Source organism: Ovis canadensis, chromosome 25 (assembly GCF_042477335.2).
Source record: "Ovis canadensis isolate MfBH-ARS-UI-01 breed Bighorn chromosome 25, ARS-UI_OviCan_v2, whole genome shotgun sequence".
Classification (NCBI taxonomy): Eukaryota; Metazoa; Chordata; class Mammalia; order Artiodactyla; family Bovidae; genus Ovis; species Ovis canadensis.
Genome location: NC_091269.1, coordinates 62,155,276 through 62,175,855, shown reverse-complemented (window position 1 = coordinate 62,175,855; position 20,580 = coordinate 62,155,276). Strand labels below are relative to the sequence as shown.

Below are 20,580 nucleotides of genomic sequence, written 5' to 3'. Positions count from 1 at the left end.
TCCAAGGCACTGAGGTTCCCAGTGATTCTTTGCAAAATCAACTCCTCCAGGGCCTACTGAGAAAGACTTCCCCATTCAAGGAAAAGCAAGAGGGAAGAAGGAGCTCTAGGCTTGCTCCCTCCTCCTCCCCGAGAAGCCACTGCAGCGTCCCTGGGAATGCTGCCCTCCCCCACCTGCAGTCCTCTCTCCTCACTTTTACCTTAAGCTCAGGCAAACCACAAAAGAGTTCCCAACTGGCTTCCTCCCTGGGAATCCCCAGAGGGCAGGCAAGGGCCCACCTTCTCCCCCGCACTCCCAGGGCTTCAGCACAAGGATGCTCCAGCCTCCTGGGTTGGATTCCATCTTTGTTTGCCAATCCGCCAATTTGCAAAATGCCATAATTGACACTCATTAGTGTAAATCAGCAAAGGGCTCCTGCAGAACCCACAGCTCACCCTGTAAGTCTAGAACTGCCAGCCCGGGGGCAGGGGTGGGGGGTGGTGTGGGTGCGGGTGGCGGGTAGGGCTGGGGGGAGTGGATCCTAGGATTTGTGGGTGCGTGTCTGCGTGCACATTTTCTGCAGATTTCACCCAAGCCCCACTTAATACCCCAGATTATTTGAACTTGTGGATCCTTTCATCAGGGATTAAATGTATGTCTGAGAATATTTAGTCCAGAGATTTTTTTTTTTAAGTTTGCCTGTTTACAGAGCTCCCAGAAGCCTCCTGGTGGTTCTGAAGTTCCATGCTTTGGGGCAAGAGAGCTGGGGAAGCTTATGAGCAAGGGACTTTTTGGGTTTTTTTTCTTCTAAAGGCTGAATTTAGTTGAGAGAGGCCATGGCCACCAAGTCAAGGGGTAAGCAGACCACCTGGCCCTCCCAAGATCAAACTCGACTCCCTGAAAACCAGGAAGAAGAAAGCCTGGTTTCCAGGTGCTCAGTGACTGTGGCCCTTGGGAGCCCGGAGCAGCCTTCAGGTTCACACCTGGGCTGACTCCAGAAAGGCACTGCTGGGGCCGGGCTTTTAGCAAGGGCACCAGGTCCCTGCACAAGTCTTCTGTAACCAGAGCACCTGGGAAAGTGGCCCGGAGCTGGGGGCTGGGCTGCCTGAATAAAGGATGAGTCAAAGTCCCCCCACTGAGTGTCCTGTGACCAGGTCCCAGCTGAGCAGAACCAGGCCGTGGGTCCCAGTGGTGAGGCAGGACTGATCCCAGTCCCAGAGCATCAAGCTGGAAGGTGCACCGCGTGACGGCTGCCGGGGCGATGCTGTGGACGGTGCTGGCTGCTCCTCGCCCCTGTCCCCCAGACGTGGCTTGGACTCCATTAACCAAGCAGTGAGATCAGGCCAGAAATCAGAGCCCATTCTGAGCTCAAAACACAAGCTTTCTCTTTTCTCCTCTCCCCTCTCCACCCCCCTGGGATTATCCATTTCCTTCAAAGGCAATTTTTCATTCTTGCTCCCAGGACCCAGTCGCCTGCCTATCAAGTGGAGACTTTCAACGGGTTTTTTAAAGTGACAGAGCCCCAAGCCTTCTCACCAAGAGAGCTAGGTGCTGTGTCCACCTGGCGACCTTCCTGCCAGCTTTTTACCAACATTACTAACTTTTCCAACTGTTTTGCATATGTACAGGCAAGAGGCCTGACTGCCTCAGATGTTACCCAGGCAGGAGTGGGGTGAACTTGGCTTCTGGTGAAGCTGGCATCTGGTGAACTGGGTTCTGCTCCGCAGCAATCCTTCCACACTAATGCAGAGACAGGAGCCCCCGAGTCAGCCCCTCCAACCAGGCCTGGGAATGGAGCCCAGCCTGGCTTTAACCCCTAGAAGCCCAGGGCATCCAGGGACCCAGCTTTGTGGCTGAGGTCAGCCGATGGAACGAGGGTAGGAGCCAGAGTCGGAGCCTAAACATGGGGACTCAGCGTGAGCACCCGGCCTCTCGGCGTCACCAAGTGCCTCCCGATCTGGGCATGCAAGGAGGGCACGACCATGCTGACCTGGCCACTCAACTGTCAAGAGGGCAACTCAGATGGACAAGCAACCGACACTTCCCAGAGCTAGAAGGAGCCTGTGAACGAGGCCTCCACTCCTTCCGTGTTCCCCAGGGTCAGCTGAGCCCAGAACTCCAAGACCTGGGTCCCTGCATTCCAGTCATTTCTGCAGTTCCCTAGGGGAGGTGGCAGCGAGGAAGCACCATTTCCTCCTCCAACAGCTGGATGGTTACACCTCCACTTTCGCCAAACCACTCAATTGTTAACACCCTCAAACCAGAGCGTTCCCCATGACCTGGGGCCAGGACTGTGTAAAGAAAAGGCTAGGTTACTTTTTCACCTTACAGAAAAAAAAACAAACAAAAAAAACCAATCTAACTTCCTTTTGTGAGCAGTCCCACTGTAGCTTTAACCAGCAACTTGCTACACTTTTAAGGAACACTTCCCAGGTGGTCAGTCACCAGCAATGGAGAAGGCAGCCTGTGGTCTTCTGTGGGAACCCAACTGACTGCTCCAGGGTCTGAGCCCCCAGACTGACCTCAGCTGCAGGGAGATCTCAGTGTTCTTCAACCCTCTCTGCAGGACTGGTTAGAAACTTCACAGCCAAAAACTCCCAGCAGGGCCTGACCAGGCTGACTTGGTTTTGTTTTGTGTGTTCAGAGGCAATGGTTTATTTTGGTTTGCAGCAGTGGTGTCCTGTAACAGGACAGTGAGTTTTCTCTTAAGCCTCAAAAGGGAAAAAACGCTCTCTCCCTCTCACAGTGAAATGGGACACCACCTTTCCCCGTGGCCTAAGGCGCTGGCGATTGAATTTTGCAGCAGCGCTCAGCTCGCTTCGAGGTAGAGAGCTCAGCCGGCTGGTGACAAAGCCGCCTGTCTGCAGGTGTGCTTAGGGGACTGGGTAGGAGCATGCATGACCCGAATGGCGCCTGGGTCTCTCTTGGGTGACCCCAGGAAGAGGCAGGGAAGGCACTGGCTGGGTGCGCGTCCAGCTTCGCCGCGTGTCTGCGGACCGCACTACGGGTATGGAAGCGCAGCCAGGCGTTTGGCTCAAACTCGACAGCTGCTCGGAACGAGACGCCCGCGGAGCCCCACTTAGGTGGGTGCAGAAAGAGGGTAGGCCTCGCGTGAATGGGACACCTCGCAGCTTACAGGATCGCATCGCCACCACAAACAAGTCGCGGTGCCAGACAGCGCTTGGCAAAGCGCTCTCTCCAACACGACCCGCAGATCGCATGTCCAGTGCGATGCGACGCGGGGCCTCGGAGCCCATTCGCCTCCGGAAACTCAGCTGCGCTCGGGAAGGCGCTAATCTGGGAGGTGGGTGGTCAAGGGCCAGGGACCCGCGGCTCCCGGTTCAGCTCCACACCTCTGCGCCCTTGCTCGCCGACTCCGAAAGCGCCCAGGGCGCGCTCGCACCCAACTATCCTGCGCGAACTCGCTGTGCAGCCCGCCCGAGGTCGGGCGGCTGCTCCCGGGTCCCGGAACCCAGCCCTGTCGCGGGGAGCGAAGCCTCGGAGCGGGGGGCGCTTGGGGAACGGGGGGACTTCGAACGCCGTACGCCGAGGGAGTGCGCCCTGCGAGGTGGGCTGCCTCAACCTCCGGGGTGCACAGCGGCGCGGGCTGGGCTCGCTCGGGACAGCTCGGGCCGGGGCGTCAGAGCCGGGGCCCCTCCCCGAGCCCGGAGCCCGGCGCCTGCCCACGCCTCGGTGGCGGGGCGCACTCACCGTCGCTGAGGCACAGCGCAGTCAGCACGAGGGCCAGCACGACGCAGACCTTGGCATCCATGGCACTGGCCGGCGGCGGGCGGACGGAGGCCGGACGCGGCGGGGAGGCGGCGGCGGAGAGTGAAAGTGCGGCAGCGGGAGGCGCGCGCCCGGCGCTTTAGAGGCGAGAGCGGGGCGGGGCGGGCGCGCGGCGAGGGGCGGGCCTGGAGCTGAGTCCCGGCGGCGGCAGGGGGCTTGGACCGGAGTCCCCTCCCAGCCGGCCGCTCCCCCTGTCCCCTCCCTTCCCCCCCCTGCCCCAGCGCTGGATGCTCCCGGGACTGCGGAGAGCTCCAGTTTTTGACCTCTCGGTTGCGCTGGGTCCTGCTTTGGAAATCTGACCTGCACAGAGGAAGCCAGTGCCCAGGGAGGGCTGGAGACAGGGCTGGTAACTGTTCCCAGTATGCAGATAGAGAGATTGAGTCCCAGAGGCTAGAACTGAGTGAGAGCCGAGGGAAAACAAACAGCTCGGCTCTAGAGGTAAGGGCCAGCTAGGCCAGTGGCGGCCTGAGTAGGCTAATAGCGTCCTATCTGGGGAGTGTAGGACCTGGAAGTGACCACCGGCCTCGGCTTGCTGCACTGCGGCCGGGTAAACTGGAACCAAGGGAACCAAACTGGTCTTTGCATCAGAGCTTCTCGTATTCCAAGCCGAAGCTATCGCTTATGTCTTAGCCGAGTCTCAGTTTCCTAAAGCATGAAGTTGAAGCTTTAAAATAGAATACTGTGTCAAAAGGAAGCAATGCCAGTTCGCCCCAGAGGCTTTTAGTAACCATGCATTTATTCAGCCCTTTGCACCTGCTCTTCAACTGAGAAATGGGTTAGTTTCCACCCTGCGAAGGGGAACTGTGGGAATTGACTTGAGACCACCGCGCAGTGCTCAGCATTCAGCCTGACACATAGTCAGCACTCAAGAAATGTAATCCAGAAATAACTGTTCACACTTCTGTATTTTCTCCCTCTTCCCGTCGGATGTTCTTACCACCTGAAACGATGAGAGAACTCTCCTCTTCTCCCCACATCCAGGACGGTGCTCCTGGGGTGGTTCTTTCTGGTTTAGAGACTATACCAATAGGGTCGTCCCTCGGCGGTGTCCAGCCCCGCAGCAGGCTGCTGCGCCCCAACGTGGACACATGAGAAGGTCCCGAAGTGGACAGGGGTCCAAGCAGGTGGTCTGCAAGGCGCGGGGGTGAGAAAAGCGCCCTTTTGATCCTCTCTAGTGATCACACGCCTCCCCGGCCAGCTCCGTCTGCTCTTTCCCTTGTAACCTAACAGCGGAGTGGACTCTGTCCCGGCGTCCTTCCAAGGGGCGCTTGCTCGGTGGGGACAAGTCTCTGGAGCCCCGAATCTCGGACCTTGGGGGAGTGGGCGGGGCCTGCCGGCCCTGGGCTCAATTGCTCGGACTGGGGGCCAAGGGAAGCAGAAATCAGCAAGAAACAGCGAGAGCTCCAGGAGTCCCGTCGTGGGGATGGGTGTGTTTTGTTCTGTTTTTTCCTAACTACTGTCGCGCCCAGTTTGCTGCCCCGTGAATCCGTGTTCATTCATTCACTCGCTCGCTCCCGGACGAGCTCACTTCTGGGTACTGGGCGTTGAGCCAGGACTCTCACTGATTTTGGTCTCTGCCCTTAAAGAATTACCAGTCCAACGGATAATACCGTCCTCGGGCAACCCCCGGCCGGCCATCGCCTCCTCTCGGGAAAGCTGGAGCGGATCATCTCCAAGTTCCCGAGCCCAGCCGACTGCGGACAAGCCAGAGCGCAGCGGCCGGGCTCGGGCGCCCTCTGGTGACGATGACTCTCGTTTCCCCTCTACCCCTGCCCCACGCCCCTGGTGTCCGAGTGGACCCGACCCCAGATCCCTGAGCAGACTGCTGAAGCTGCAAGGCTCAGTCTTAATCGGGCGGCGGGGGCCTAGGGGCCCATCTTGGAACCTAGAGCCCGGCGAGAGATGCGCGGGTAGAGTTTTACCTGCAAGACCGGCCAAAGCCAATGTAAAAACCTCTTGCTTGTTTCCTTTTTGTCACAAAATCGATAGCTGCTCCCAGAGTTTAAGGGAGTCACTGGGAGGGATCCGCGTGGACTGGTGGGAAACTAGGGCCTTCTGCTTGGCCGCTTCCCGCTATCCCAGAACAGGCATCAGTGTGGACAGACATCACTGACCCTTCACTTCCTCTATTGATTCATTACAGTTCTTCCTGAGCACCTGTTATGTTCCAGACATGAATAAGTGTTTGAAATATGTTAGTAAAGCAAGTACAAACAAACGAAACAACCCAAACCCCTGCCCTCCTGGAGCTTACGTCCTGGGAGGTGGGGGGAAGAAAATGGGCGCTTCAGGTAAGTAACTGCGCGCATCATCTATAGAAAATCATCAAGGGAAAGAGTGAACCAGAAGGAAGGGGAGTGATTGGACTTTTAAGTAGGGAAGCCAAGGGTCTGTAAAACGTCCAGTTTATAAGCTGGCAAGCTATTTAAATTTAAACCTCTGTGCAAGTCAACACTCTGGGGACCAGGGACGTCAGACTGTCTGCCCTTTTAACCTGGGCTCTGTGCTTTGTCCCAGGGAAGCCTCCCAAAGTCAAGGCAGCAGGGCACACCACCCTTTCTCTGTCCTTTGCTTATGACACCATCTCTGCATAAAAGGCTCCACCTTCTTTCTCTGCCGGGAAACTCGGTTTCCTATCAAGGCCCAAAGCAATGCCGCCTTCCCTGTGAGACCTCACGCACACTCAGCACTCAGAACTCAGCTCCTCAAGGACACCCCAGTCAAGAGGAGTTCAAGGTTAGAAGGAGCCAGGGGTCTGGCTGCTGAGTTAACAGACAGATATATCTCCAAGGCTATGGGCTCTGGACCCCTGGTGGGTCTAGAGCCTCCCTGTGGCTCTCTGCCCAGCCTGGGCTGTTCATACCTTCAGAATTCAGTGGCAGGGTTTTTGGAGGACGACCTTAGCACAGGGTTGAAGGTTGGCACCCAATCATTGTTTCCCAGTGTGAAACCATCAAGGTGACTTTAGGTAGTACTCTGAAAACATTATTTTAAAAACCATGGATTTATATATTTATTTTTAAAGTGATAAGAAAAAAGTATAACTAGCACCTTAAAGCAGGCATTTCAGATATTGCTCAAGACATTTCATTTTAAAATATATGATTTAAGTTTAAAAAAATAGATTTAAACCAGCAAAGCAGTCAGTGGTATAGGTGGTTAGGGAACGAGCAAAACATCAGTGATACAAAAAGATCTGAAGTTTGAAAATAAATAAAGAACATTTTAAAATTACTTGATACTCCCACCCTTTCTAAAAACAAACTGTTTGGTCTTAAAGTGGTAAAACCAAATCATGCAAGGGAGATATGGCGTCTTCACTCTTGCCATCCAGACGAGGCCAGAAGGTGCCCACCCAGGAGTGCTCACTCAGGTTGGCAATCTATGAGATTCCAAACTCTGGCCCTGGAGACTCATAGCCCTCCCGCTTCAGCCATGAGTCTCCCTCCACACCTCTGAGTGTGGGCCTGAGGGGCTCAGCCAGGGGACGGCTGCGTGTGCTGCACAACCCCCCCTCCCATCATTGACATCTAGGGTTCACCAGGATGTGTCCCACTCTGCGAACCAGCAGCCCAAGGAAGAAAGACAAAGCTTCAGAGCCTGCGGTCATCTGTGGAATGGGTAAATGCACCCTCCCGTTGGCTTTGGGATTTGCTAGGTGTGAAAGAGAGCACTCGGCACAGAGAAGGCCTTGGGAGGTATTTACACAGAACTTCAGTTTGCTTTCTCTGAATCTGTTACATTTGGTTCTTACAAAGATGACGCCTGCAGAAGAAACCCTAATACCTCAGTTCTGTAGACAGGAGGCTGAAGTTCCGAGCAGTTCAAGGCCTTGGCCAACCTGGCAGAGCTGGACAAAGAAAAGGCACGACTCTCTGGACCCATGATCTCTGGATTCTGAAACATCAGCGTGTGTGGGGATGGAAGTCACTGTCATGACAGGTGTCTAGGGAAGCCTCTTGTAGCCCTATACCCAAAGCCCACACTCAGAACCTGTCAGGCTGACTCTGTCTTCCTTGATTGGACCCTAAATTGGCCTCAGGAGCCAGTTGCAGGAGCCCCAGTCCATCCCAGAGGGAAGGAGCCAGGGAGGCTAAGGCAGGGCTCCTGCATGGGGTCTCGCTCAGTGCTGGGTCCTGGCACGCTTTGGGACCCACATGCAAGCGGGGCTCACCCTAGGTGAAGGTGCGTCTCCTGCAAGTCAGATCTCCTGTGGGAGGCCCTGGACCCAAAGACTCTCCCTCGATGAACACTCCTAAGGCAGGGGTGGTATTTTCTGGGACATCTTCATGCCCACACACGCCAACACAACTCTGCCTGCACCCATTGCCCAGATCAGTGGGGTCAAGCCCAGATTTGCTCTGCTGATCCTAATGTTTCCACTCTTCTTCCTGTGTCCAGGGGTAGCCTCTGGGCAGACAGGGCCCAGCATCCGGAGCTCCATGAAGTTTCTGGGACTGGAGTATCCCCCAACCTCTACCATAAACCCCTGGATGATAGGAAGTGTGAGCCCTGGGGGATAAACAACGCTTACACAGGAGTTCCTCAACCTCACATCTCCCTATAAGGCAGGTTCAGTGTTAACCTCTATTCCCAAGATTTGGGAACTAAGATCACATAGCTACTCTTTGGCAAAGCCAGGATTCAAATCAACTCTGCCTGGCTCTAGAGGGGCTGTTCTTGGTGAAGGATTGAAGGGTGGGTTTGTCACATAAAATATAGGACACCCCATTAAATTTGCATTTCAGATAAATGTCTCTTTTTTTTAATATAAATATGTTCCAAATATTGCATGGGACATGCTTACACTAAAAAGAATTATTCCTTGTTCATCTGAAATTCAAGTTTAACTAGGTGCGCAAGAGTTTTATTTGTTGAGTCTGGTAACCTGGCTCCAGAGTCTATACTCTTCTCAGCACCATGAAGCCCCTCTTGGTGGGCTCCCTGCCTGGGAATTGAGGACATGTGGGCAGAGGGTGGGACAAGTATTGGGAAGGCAAGTTCTGAAATCATCCACTTTCTCAGTGAAGGGATTTCTTGAATTTTATTACAACAGAGTTTTATTATGCTGGAAAGTGGTGCATTAAAGCAATATGGGAATGATCTTTTCTGTTTTCCCTTCTGCTGTGAATAGTTTAATGACATGCTAACCCCAAGCCTGACCTTCCAGAAGTTGTCCTGGTCGTGCCTCAGGCCTCTTCTCTCCAGCGTCCCCAGTCCTCCTCTTCCTCTGGTCTGGGAAGAAGTACGGGAAGCAGAGTCACTGACACCCTTTGTGTGTTTCAGATGCCCTGAGCTGTGCATGGGGGAGGAGGAGGAGCCACTATCCCAGGAATGAGCCTCACACGGGCGGCGTCCTAGCCAGAGGGGTTTGCAGATGAAGAAAGAGGTCAAGAGCTGCTGCGGTTCATGGAGGAGGAGCTGGGCCTACTGCCCGCACAGCTGGGCCCCTAGTCAGAGAAGCCAGGATCCCAGACCCACCGGCCCTCCCCGTTCAGAGGAGGGGCTTGAACATCTTTCTCCACCTTACATCCCCGTGGCCAGAGTCTGAAGTCCTTCTTCACAGATGTGCTGGACAAGACCGCACATGGAGGCTTCCCAGAGAGCCTTTCAAGGCTGAGTGTGAAGGCAGGCTGCACTGCAAGCCAGGGCCGGGGGATATAAGCGGGAGATGGGCTTGGGTGGGGAGACTTGCCGGCACCTGCAAGGTATGCGACACCCGCCCCACTGCTCAGAAACAGACTGAGATTAAACAAATGGATCATTAAGAGATTTTTGCTATTGTTTGGGAATAATTTATCAATTAAACTTTGTAAATTAGGGATGGCGGTGTTGTCTTTAGACAAGCCAGACCCAAGATCTTGACTGGGAATTGGGTCTCATCCATGACACTCACTGGCTTCCAGCTTCCAGCAGCCTTTCTCTCCTTAGGTTCCAGGGATGAAGTTCCTACATGTGCAGCCAAGTTGACTGATCCCTGGTGCACCCTTTGTCTCTGTGGAGTACCCAAGTTTTGCCTCATAGCCCTAGGCTTGCCACCAAGAGGTGCCAGTCTTCCTTCATAAATCTGCAATCCAGCCTTCCATCCATCGATCCATCCATCCATCCCTCCACACACCCACTCATCCACTCATCTGTTCATCATCCACCCGCCAATGCATCCACCCATTTTGCCCCTCATCCATCTATCCATCCATCCATTCATCTGCTCAAGCAGCCATCCACGCATCAACCCATCCTTCTGGCTCTTCCCTTCAACCACTCCCCACCAGTTCTCTCCAGGTACTACTCTAGCCCTGAGATGCCTATTGCACCAAGAAAAGAAAGATGCACCTCCTGCTTTCTGGGCCATGAGGGAAGAAGAATCAAGCATCAAAGGCCGGAAACCCAGAGGTCACCCAGTAAGCCCTCACCTCGAAACAGATCAAAACCTTTGCTCTCTCCTCATCAAAAGGGTAACCTCTGAAAGGCAGGGAGGGCTTCCTGGCTTCCCACCCAGGCAGGAGCTAAGGAGGGACAGCATCTGAGTATTCTTCACCCTTATTGCCCATCTCATGATTTTCTTCCATAAATCACGAAAAAAAACAAAAAGCAAAGAAACAAACCTTTATTTCTCTGTTTACTCCTTTGCATTTAATGAGCAGTTGTTAACATGACTGAAACCATCTGACGATTTTTGCCAAATGGAAAAGTCTCCCTTCAGGGGCAATAAAACAAATATTCAGGATAGAGAGAGGCAGTCATAAAAGGCATTACCCGGTTGTAAACAGAGGCGGGTGGTGGTGATGTATTACCCCTGCTTCGGCAGCTTTCAACAAAGTTCTGAGATTCCAGGAGGGGCTCTGACCCGAGGCAATATTTACTTCTGCGGCTTCTTCCGCAGGTCAGTGTGGGTATAATTCTGTCTACCAGTTGACTGCAGTTGAGGTTTTGAGCAGGAAGCTCCAACCCTGAGCATTCATAACTCAGTAGGATTCAGTCACACACCCCCAGAACACGCCAAGAAAAGCCCATTGTACTGTCCTGGCCAGGTGGGGTGGGGGTCTCTGCACACCCTGGATGGAAGTGCAGAGCCGGATGGCTTTAGTGTGTGCCTGGCCCCATAGCACCACTTGTCTGTCACACCGAAAGCTGGGCTTTGTCCCAGCATGCTCAGAAGGCCTGTGCTTTTCTGATGTTCCATCGTGCAGAGATGGCAGTCTTCGCTGTATAACAACTTCATGGTTTGGTATAAAAAGCCCACTAGACTTCGCACAGATCTTAAAGTCTAAAGTCAAAGCAAAACTTAAACTTACGAGAACAGGAGTCTGGCTGTAGGGTCTGAGCACCAAGCTGCCTCATGAGGCTGCACCTAGCCTGCAGGTCTTGTGGCGGCAGCTGGGGTGTAACTGAGAGTCAGACAGATGCTGACAACTCCAGAGATGGTTTTTCCAATTCCACTGCCATCTGACAGCGTCATGGCAGGGTAAGCACGCATGCCCCCAACCTCTGGTGCAACCACTAATGCCCAGAGAGCAAAGCGACTTCCCGGCACCTGCCGAGCTCACAGTGCAGACCAGACTCCGCCCAGAGCTCCTGTGATGGCCCCCGTGTTCCCATCACACTCTAGCCTGGGTGTGGAGGTGCTCGACCTTTGGTCGCTTTGGACTTAGAAGATCTGCTTCACCCTGACCGAAAGCCCCTTTCAGGGAGCACTGACTCGTGTGCAGTAGGGTCTGAAGCCTCACAGTTAGGCTCTGCCCTACAGCCAAAAGGATGTAGCTTAATAAGTCTAACAATAGCTGACCTCGAAGACCGGAATAAAGTCTTTGGTCTGTGTCTGACGCCTGCTGTGGGGTCTCCAGAGCCTCAGAGGCCCAGGCTGGCTGGGAGCCCCACTGTGGGCCGTGGGCTCCCCTGTTTCATACCCCGCTGACTCCTTCCCAGGGGACTCAAGGGGTCCTGAAGAGGCAGCCCCTCAGCCCTGCCCTAGCAATCTGAAATCCTCATGGCTAAGGTCATGCCCAGGAACCAGCTTCCTAGGACAGGGCAGTCGGTACTGGGGCTGGACGAGGGGGCGGGACCTGCTCTGCCAGTCTGGTGGGGCTGGGAGCTGGGGAGTGGTGCTCCTCCGTTCTGTGTGTGCAGGGAGCGCCAGCACGCAATTTTATCTGCATCTTCCCAGTTTCCATCTCTTGTTTTATGAGGCAGTTCTCACATGCATTTATCTCTCCCATCAAACTAGGGGTTCTCATCCCCCTTTTGCTAACAAAGAATGAATCCAGGATTTAAAGACTTGAGGGAGGCTGTGCAGGTGATGGGTGGAGACGCAGGGTCCCGGCAGGAGCCCTGCCCTCAGCTACAGCACCTTTAAGGATGATTGGGAAGTGCTGTCAGACAGAAGCAACTCATGCAGGGGTGAAGGTGCTCCTGCTTCAGCAGATCTGACCTCAGCAAGATGCCGGGAAAACAATTCACTGTCCATAGTCACTACCGGCCCCGCAGTTCTAACAGGAGGCTTCTCAGGCAGGTGTCTGCACAGGACTGCTCCCTGGGTCAGACCTGATAGCAAGAAAAACAGGTTTTAAGCTCCCACCCCTCATCCCTGCCCCCTTGCTGCTTTCATCCTGGTCCCTAAACATGCTCTTAAGTGGGAGCTTATTTTCTGCCAGCTCCAGCCCCTGGAATTTGGGCAATCATGGTTTCTGGGAGAACCAGCCAGCTGCAGCCTAGGAACTGATAGGAGATGGGAGTGAAGATAAATTGATCTCTTTACCCAAGGCCAGCTCCCCATCAGCACTGGGGAAGGGGAGGGGGAGGTGGAAGGAGACAGAAGGAAGGTGGTCCTGGGAGAGAGGGCGCTTCCCAGGAGTGCATCTTAGTGGGAGGAAGAGGGTGCCCATGTGGACCTGTCAGTCATCCTCTCTGGAGCAAGCCTCCAGTTCCAGGAGCCCAGGAAGTGCAGTGAGCGCAGGGCCAGGCTGGGGTGGGCTGCCACCCACCTGTCCACCCTCCACCGTGAACAAGAGCAGCCATTTTCCACCCAGGCCACAGAGTTAAGACCCGCGTTTTCCCTCCTCTCATTCAGGTGTGTCCAGCCCAGATGTGTCTTTACCCCCAGAGTACTTCTGGGGCCAGGAGGTGGTCCCGGCCGAGAACAGCTGGATCGATTCTGAAAATGAGCCTGGATTACGGAGGGGGGACCTTTTTCATTTAGGCAGAAATGCTTTGTGTGTGCAAAATTTGACCTCCATCTCCCCTCCCCAGGCTGCCAGGTGGTAGATGTGTTTAGTTTGCAGATAAGATAAAGGCAGAAATTGGGCTGGATGGAGAATTACCTGTCAGGCTTCTCTGTGGCCCGTTGCCCACTGCAGGCTCCCCTTCGTCTGTGGCCAGTGAGGAGGGGCACCAGTAGGGGGCATGACCCAGGGCGTCCCAGGAAAGATCCTTAACCTCCTAACCTGGCCCTGTCCGCCTTCCCAGCCCCACCTGCAATGTCCACTGTAGGACCCTGTGAACCGCTCAGCCAAGGCTAAGGTTCAACTCAGATCACAGCGGAGGAGGGGAGAGAGGCACTCAGTGCTGCAGGGAGCCACAGTCTCCACCCAACACCCCGGCACCTTGGACAGAACCCATTTGGCTCAGGTAGCTGCAGATTGGGATGCTTTGCAGCTTAGCATGGGTGTGAGCCCCACACTTTCTGCCTCTGGCAGGTCGGCTCAGGCAGGGTGAGTTAATGGTGAGAATGCTAGCCAGCAGCCACGAAGACTCTGTGTTCCTGCCCAATAAGCCCCCTGCCTCCTGGGATCCATTTGGGGAAAGAATCTGGAAAGGCACCTCTCTCTACTCCTGTCCCTGGGCACTCAACAGCCTCCTGGCCCATCTCCCCACTCTCTGCATGACCCTGGGGTGCTTTCCCAAGTGACCAACAGACCGAGTAGTCTCAGCAATGCCTCACCTCTGAGCCCCAGCCACAGCTGGGGCGAGACTCACCTCCTGGGCACCAGCACTGCCCGCGGATACTCCTGGCTTCCAGCCTGCCTTGCAGTGGTGAGGGTGACTCCTCCCCTGGTGTCCCCTGAACTCTCCTTCCTCCCTCCCCTCCGTATGGGGAGACTGGACGGCCTGGTGGAGGCTGATTCCCAAGGGTGTGGCTTTCAGGCAGAAGCTGAGTGAGCAACCCAAACCAGCCGTAAGCCCTCTGCTGCCTGAGGAGGAGTCCTTGGGGCTCACCAGGCACCTACAGGTCGTTGCTCTTCCCTCACTGCAGATGAGGAAACTGAGGCTCAGGGAGCTGGTCTCAAGTAAATGGGAAGGAAGGGATCTGAACTCACACTCAACCACAACCCCCAGATTCTCCCTTCCTGTTTGCTGCACACACCCTCTCGGGGTAGGAGGAAGGGGGTAGCTCATCAGGATGTGCCTGGGGTCTTGAGCTACAACAAGGAGGGGAGAGAGCAGAGGAGAAGCACATTGCGGGGGAAAGTTGAAAAGGTGGATGAAGGAGGGGGGTTTTGAGCTAAGTGCTGAAGACTGAAAAGGTCTAAAAACTAAAGAGGCAGGTGGAAGGAGAGGGTTAGGGAAGCAAAAGGAGGGTGAGGATGCTGGGGGGCATGCAGAGGGCACCAGGGGGCGAGATGAGGGGGGAGCAGTATCAGGTGTGTGAGAGGACATCACAGGCTAAACAGGGAGGGCTGGTTGTGATCAGGTTCCAAAGACCTTGAGTGCCTAAAGTTTTCCCACCTTTTCCAGCCCGTGGGCACAAATGGGCTTCATCTGCAGGAAAAGTCACTCTCCCCTTTCACTGGAGCCCCTGCCCTCACAAAGCCCCTGCTCCCAGGGCATGTGACTGCAGCCAGTCATCCCTTGTCCAGCCCACAAAGCTATTTGAGAGCGTGCTGACATTAGCCTTACTGCTGGGACTGACCCGCAGCCACGGGGGGCCCCCTGGGTGAGCCTGAGTGAGCCCGCCAGCTCCAGCTGCTGAGGCGAAGGCAGTGCTCCTTCTGTGCCAGCTGCAGCAGCCCCTGCCTGCCCACTGCACCACATTCCACCCCACAGAGCTCCCCGCTGCCCACAGCCCCTCCTCAACCGTCTCAGACCTCCTCAGGGGGCTTGACCAGCAGCCAGAAAGCTCTCCTGTCCAGCCCCCTACAGTTTCACATCGCTGTTTTTCTCTCCAGACACCTTCTCAGGCATCTGAGTACAGCCCATCCATCCCTGGCATGACCTGAACCTCATGAGTGGCCTCATCGAACCATGGCCAGGATTACTGCAGAGATCTAGAGGATAAAGGGAGTCCCCAAAAACATTTAAGCCCAGAACTATTGGGATCAGAGTCAATGTCTTTATCTGTGTACTATGTTAATACACAGTGAATTTATTCTGGAGTGCCCCCAGAGTTGATACCTGTGGAAGGGAAGGGAAGGAGGCAGGGCTGAGCAGAGGAAGACACTAAGCTGTGGTGTGGCTTTAAAAGGATTCCCGGGTGGCTTGATGGTAAAGAATCCACCTGCCAGTGCAGAAGACGCAGGAGACGTGGGTTCAGTCCCTGGGTCAGGAAGATCCCCTGGAGGGGGAAATGACTGCCCACTCCAGTACTCTTGCCTGGAGAATCCCATGGACAGAGGAGCCTGGTGGGCTACAGTCTGTGGTGTCACAAAGAGTCAGACACATCTGAGCATGCATCCAACAACATGGCCTTAAACAGGTTCCAGTAAAGAGCCCTGACTCTGAAAAAAAGTGTCCCTTGCACTCCCACTCTGGAAGGTATGCCTGTGGGTGAAGCTACTCCCCTCAGTAGAGGACAGTTTCTGATGGGGTGGCTGCAGGGTGGCCGCAGGGTGGCCTTCAGCCAATGGCACTCCCAGCACTTGAAGAAACAAGTGCTTCCGGTCAGAAAGGGGGTGTGGTGGCCCATCACACGCCACAGCATCTACTACAGTCCACCCCTTGCCTTGCCAAGCCCTGTCTTTCAGGGAGAATTTTCTGTTAGAAGGGGACGGGGCCAGTTCAGGTGCTGGACGTAGACAGTGATGAGAACCCACACGTGCAGGCTCTTGGATGTGGGTGGTCTGTTTGGACAAGCCAGGTGGACAAGTCCTCTGAAATCTCAGGGTGCCTGATTGGAGTTTCATGGGTCACCTTTCAGAGTAGCGGTTTGGCTTGGTTTCAGATGAAGTGTAATTTTAAGAAACTTTTATAATGGAAACAGCAGGAACATAAAAATTCCACCAGCTTGTAAGAACAGAATGTCTACAAACCTTCTGCAAGGGTTCTTGTATCAGCCAATTTTTACAGTCACAAGTGACTAAAACCCAACTGAGTAAATTCGGTCTGGGGAGGGGAAATTTACTATTTCTCATAAATAGGCAGAGGAAAGGAAGGGTGGACCTGCTTCTGGGAAGATTAGATCTCAGGTTCTCTCCCGCTTTGCACATTTAAAGTGGAGAATGAGCATTTGCTCCAGAGAAGTGGATGCAGGCCCTCTCCAGTATTTCACGCCTGGGCTTGGTCCTGAGGCTTGTGGCGGGGGTGGGGATGGGGGGGCGCTGCGGGCCCCTGAGCACGGAGAGGCAGGAGCAGGGCGGAGGAGGCCTAGGAGTGCTCCCCAGAGAGCCCAGGCGGCCCAGCCCCAGCGGTTCAGCCAGGAGTGCCGTGGATCTGGGGCTCGTGTGGCTGCTGTCCGATCCTGGTGGAGGGTCTTTGCATCTTAACTCCCCTCCACTCGCTTTCCTCCCCAGCTGCTGGGGTACAGACGAGGCCAGGCCCAGAATGGGGAGCTAGCGGGAGCTAGAAGCAGGGCGTTGGCAGGGCTCGGAATTCCACTAGACTCCTACAGCTGGCTTTCTCCTTCCATATTTCTTACTGCTGGATTTTTTTTTTTTTCCAAAGTCTATTAGGATACTCAGGACATGCGGTCTGAGGCAATAATAGCCCTTCCTCTGAGTCCTATGGCCTGGCAAGACCCCGAGTGGGTGAGGAGCGACATTGCAGGGGCTCACAGGGGCGCTTTGAGGGGTTTGGTCCGCACAGGACCCTTAATCCTGAGCTCACAGTAGACAGCGCCAGACAAGGAGAGCGTGAAGGACGCCAGCCACCAGGTGGCCCGGGAGCTGGGCCTGGGCATCACCAGCCTTCAAGCAGATGCGCCAGCGCATGCACGGACTGACCGCTCCCTTCTGGTCGCTATTCATGTCTGTGCGGTACCTCCAGTTCAGGGAGCCCGGCAGTGAGAGAAGCGAGGCGGTGAACTTAGGTCTAGTGAGCATCTACCAAATGCGGTCCTGCTCCTGGCAGATAGACCTATGTCGGATTTTCAGTTGACACAGGAATTCTACAAACAGGCCATCTCATTGCCATTTGTCAACCTACGAAAAATACAGGCATAGCAGACATAAATAACTTGCCCAACCCTAGAAGTGGAGAGGGGCCAGGACTACACTCTGGGCTGTCTGACTGGAGCCCGGGAGGGGCACACTGCCTGTCTGGCTCAGGCAGCACTCTCCTGCGCTCTCGGGAAAGTCCCTTTCAGGGTGCCGAGCACTTTCAGCAGGCTCACAGTGCTGAGTCCCTACGCTAGCGCCCACGCCTGCAAATAGGGCTGACCAAAGCCTTCAGCTGCAAAGAGTAAGTTCAAGTGAAAGTGCTTTGTCAATTGTGACGTGGTGTGCACGTTGCCCCTCAAGATGTCACAATTCTTACCCTCTCATCTCGTCACAACACCACTCCCTCGAGTGTACAAGGGCACGTCTGTTTACTTGCTTTCTGTTGATTCACAAAAGCCTCAGAGGGTAACAGGAACATCAGCTCCTCATCCCATTAACGCAGCCTCGGCCTGTTGTTTTCTGCAGGCAGGGGCTGAATGTGAAGCTCAGAAGGTGCGCGGGACCCCAGAATCACTGGGGTCATCAGTCTCGCTTTCCCAGTCTTGGGACCCTGATACCCAGTGGATGCAAAGCACCGAGGACCCTTCTGTGAGGCTGTTCCAGGAAGCGCTTGGTAAATGAACTGAGAGATTGGTGAGAATAGAGATTAGGTGACCTGTCCTAAATCAGTAAGCCTGGGGATCTGACCCCAAGTCTCCTGATGGCTTGTGTGGGCAGATTTGACCAGGAGAGCTGTCAAAATAGAGGGAACTGAGCCCCCAAACAATTATCTTTTTTTTTTTTAATTAATCCTGGTGGGCCCAGCAATGGAAGGACCTGAGTTCCCCGTTACAAAGATCTCAGCAAGCCCGCTCCTTCTTCCCACTGATTTGCAAACACCAAGAGCTCAGAGACGTCATAGGTGCCTGAAGTGCCTCCTCCTCGGTGAGGCCTGGGGAGCTCTTCTCCTTCAAGGAAGGGAGCCCAGGCGTGCTTCAAGGTAGATATTTCTATTTGTTTCTTCCCCCAAGAAAAGCACAATGAAAGGCGCCAATGCAGTCCACACCCTCTTTTCAAGGCCTATTAATAAGGAGCCTGGGGCCAGATCATAAACATGGCAAACTCCGTAACCACCAAGGCCAGCAGAGCCAGGGCTGCATTAAAGGGGGAATTTCAGCGAAATGCCGCACAGGTCCTAAATTCGTACCAGATGAGTTCCAGAAGATTAAAGTTATTATAATAAGGCCCCAGGGAATCAATCATGCTCTGCCGGGTAACCTTCTCGCTTTTCCTCATCATTCACACACAGCACTTTCTCCAGGGCTTCGAGGAGGACGTGGAATTCGTGGAATTAAATGTGGCAAAGGGCAGAGGGATAAGCTTCACGGGTTCAGAAGACCCTGGAGCGTTCCAAGCTGGGCTGGACTTCAGACTGGAAAGCCCCAACAGTGGGGAGGGCTTGGCCTGGATGGGTGGCTGGGGCTGACTTGTGGCTTATTTTGTGACTTGTCATAGTTGGGAGGGAGGGTACAGTAGGGGAGAGATATCCTTCCTAACTTCTCAGCCTGCCTGGGAATGATCATTGCCCAAACCTGGATAAGCAACAGGCTAAAAGCTGCAAAGAGGCTTGGTACATTACGAAACATGGCTGAGTTCTCTTTGTCTTTTGATGCTACTTTGATGTTTTCACTTTTTACAGTTTTATTTTTCTCCAAGTTCCTCCCTGCCTTCTGAGATTAGGAACTGAGTCCCCTGGCTCTGGGCTCCAGGTTCCTCTCTTGCAGAAGACCCTGTTTCCACTTGGAGGCGAGTTCTGTCTCCCAGGATCCGCCGTGGACATGCCGCACTCCTGCACCTCTGGAGTGGGAGCCCAGCACTCATTCCCCACCGAACTCCGAGACCAGGGGTCAGTACTCCCCGCTGCTGTCCAGCAGAGTCCTGGACCAATTCACAGAGAAGCTGCAACCTCTCGGACTCAGACCCACCCAGAGTCTCCGCCTGGCACCTGCATCTTGCTCCAGCCTGGCCCTCTACAAACATCCCTAGCTTGTCCACACACCAAAGGACCTGGGTCCAAGCGCTCTGTCCCGTGTTCATCCCTGCTTCATGCCTCTGAGTAGGCCCTTCCATTCCCTTTAGATAAGACGCAGCTTTCAGCCCCAGAAACGTATTTGGATCCCAGTGCAAGCAAAGCACTCCCAGATTGACTGTCCTTGCCACGCTGCCCCACTCCTCATTTATGCCTCCTTACTTATGCTAATATTTAACAGGATTTGCGCATCAGTAGCTGGGAGAGTTTCCTGTACTTTTCTTTTTTTTTTTTCTGAGCTTTTTTAGTTTATGCATCAGAACCGTGTTAGCTTTCCCAAGAATAACTGAGAGACTTCCCCGTCTGCCATTTCTGAACTCTGGATCAGCTTAAATTCAGTGTTTGAAAACTGCTCATCTAGAAAAAGTTTGGATCAGATGTTTGACAGGGTGTAGTTCTTTGAAAACTGTGTTTTCTCTTTAGGCTTCCCTATCTCTTGAGTCTATTTTGATCATTTGTATTTTCCTAGAAAAAAGGACATTTTCGTCAGGCTTTCAGAGTCATTAATATGTTTGCATAATTCTCTTTCTTCTTTTTAATACTCATTTGGATATTTGTACTTTCTCTTACTCTATTTTTTTTCCCATTTTCCTTTCTTCTTTTTTTTCTCTTTTATTAGTTTATTTTTGTTTTTCTTGACTAGACTAATAAATACTCTATTCTAGTCTGTTCTATACTCCTTCCTCCATCAAAGAAACGCATTTTATATTGTGATTGACTAACTGTATGCTGCTTTTCTGTGTTAGCTTCTTAATTTGCTCCTTATACTTTAATATCGTTTTTAGCCAATTTAACTTTTTTAATTTATTGAATAGAATGCTCAATTCACTTGCTTTTGTTTTGCCATATTTATTACTAAGATATTAATGGCTGTCCATTTTCTCAAGATTATAGTTATAAACAAAATCCCAAAAATTTTATAAGGAGTTTTGTTTTGAGAAAGTTCTGTGAGCTATCTTAAGTTTTCTTGACCAAAGTATTGTTTGGGAAAGGGTTTGAAACTGAAGAATTGTCCCTTGTTATTATTGGCAATGACTAACCTTTGTCATGTATTTCTACTTTGATGTTATACAGAATAATTTCTGCTACTTTTTTCATTTTATTTTTTAAACTGAGATCTTCATGAAATAATATTAAAAAATGGACTATAGAAAAGAATGTAAACTTTCTTTCTGCAATGCATGGAGACCTATTCATATAAATAAACACAGTCGAGTCTGACTCTGCGACTCCATGGCCTGTAGTCTGCCAGGCCCACTCTGTCCATGGAATTTTCCAGGCAAGAACACTGGATTGGGTGGCCATGCCCTCCTCCAGGGAAATAAACATATGTTTACATAAATCTATGTCTGTGTTATGTGTATTATCAATCTAATT

The 20,580-nt window shown here is 53.3% G+C and overlaps 1 protein-coding gene and 1 long non-coding RNA gene across 6 annotated transcripts in view; one reads left to right on the top strand and one right to left on the bottom strand.

Moving 5' to 3' along the window:
- The window catches only part of CXCL12 (C-X-C motif chemokine ligand 12), a 30,029-nt gene extending 24,035 nt beyond the window's left edge, over positions 1–5,994 (bottom strand). For all 3 annotated transcript variants that reach the window (XM_069572273.1, XM_069572274.1, XM_069572275.1), the window contains exon 1: positions 3,691–5,994. In XM_069572273.1, coding sequence (XP_069428374.1) covers positions 3,691–3,751 — 61 coding nt within the window. In that variant the 5' untranslated portion in view covers positions 3,752–5,994. The remainder of the gene's footprint in view (positions 1–3,690) is intronic.
- LOC138430227 (uncharacterized) lies at positions 4,623–9,590 on the top strand. 3 transcript variants are annotated; one of them, XR_011253072.1, is made up of 6 exons: positions 4,623–5,713; positions 5,912–6,059; positions 7,303–7,389; positions 7,527–7,710; positions 8,170–8,336; positions 9,055–9,590. It is a non-coding gene; the product is annotated as an uncharacterized lncRNA (long non-coding RNA). The 3 variants fall into 3 exon arrangements; XR_011253071.1 differs by lacking the exons at positions 4,623–5,713; positions 5,912–6,059 and having other exon boundaries at positions 6,096–7,466; positions 7,568–7,710; XR_011253073.1 differs by lacking the exons at positions 4,623–5,713; positions 5,912–6,059 and having other exon boundaries at positions 6,590–7,389.
- The last annotated feature ends 10,990 nt before the right edge of the window (positions 9,591–20,580 follow it).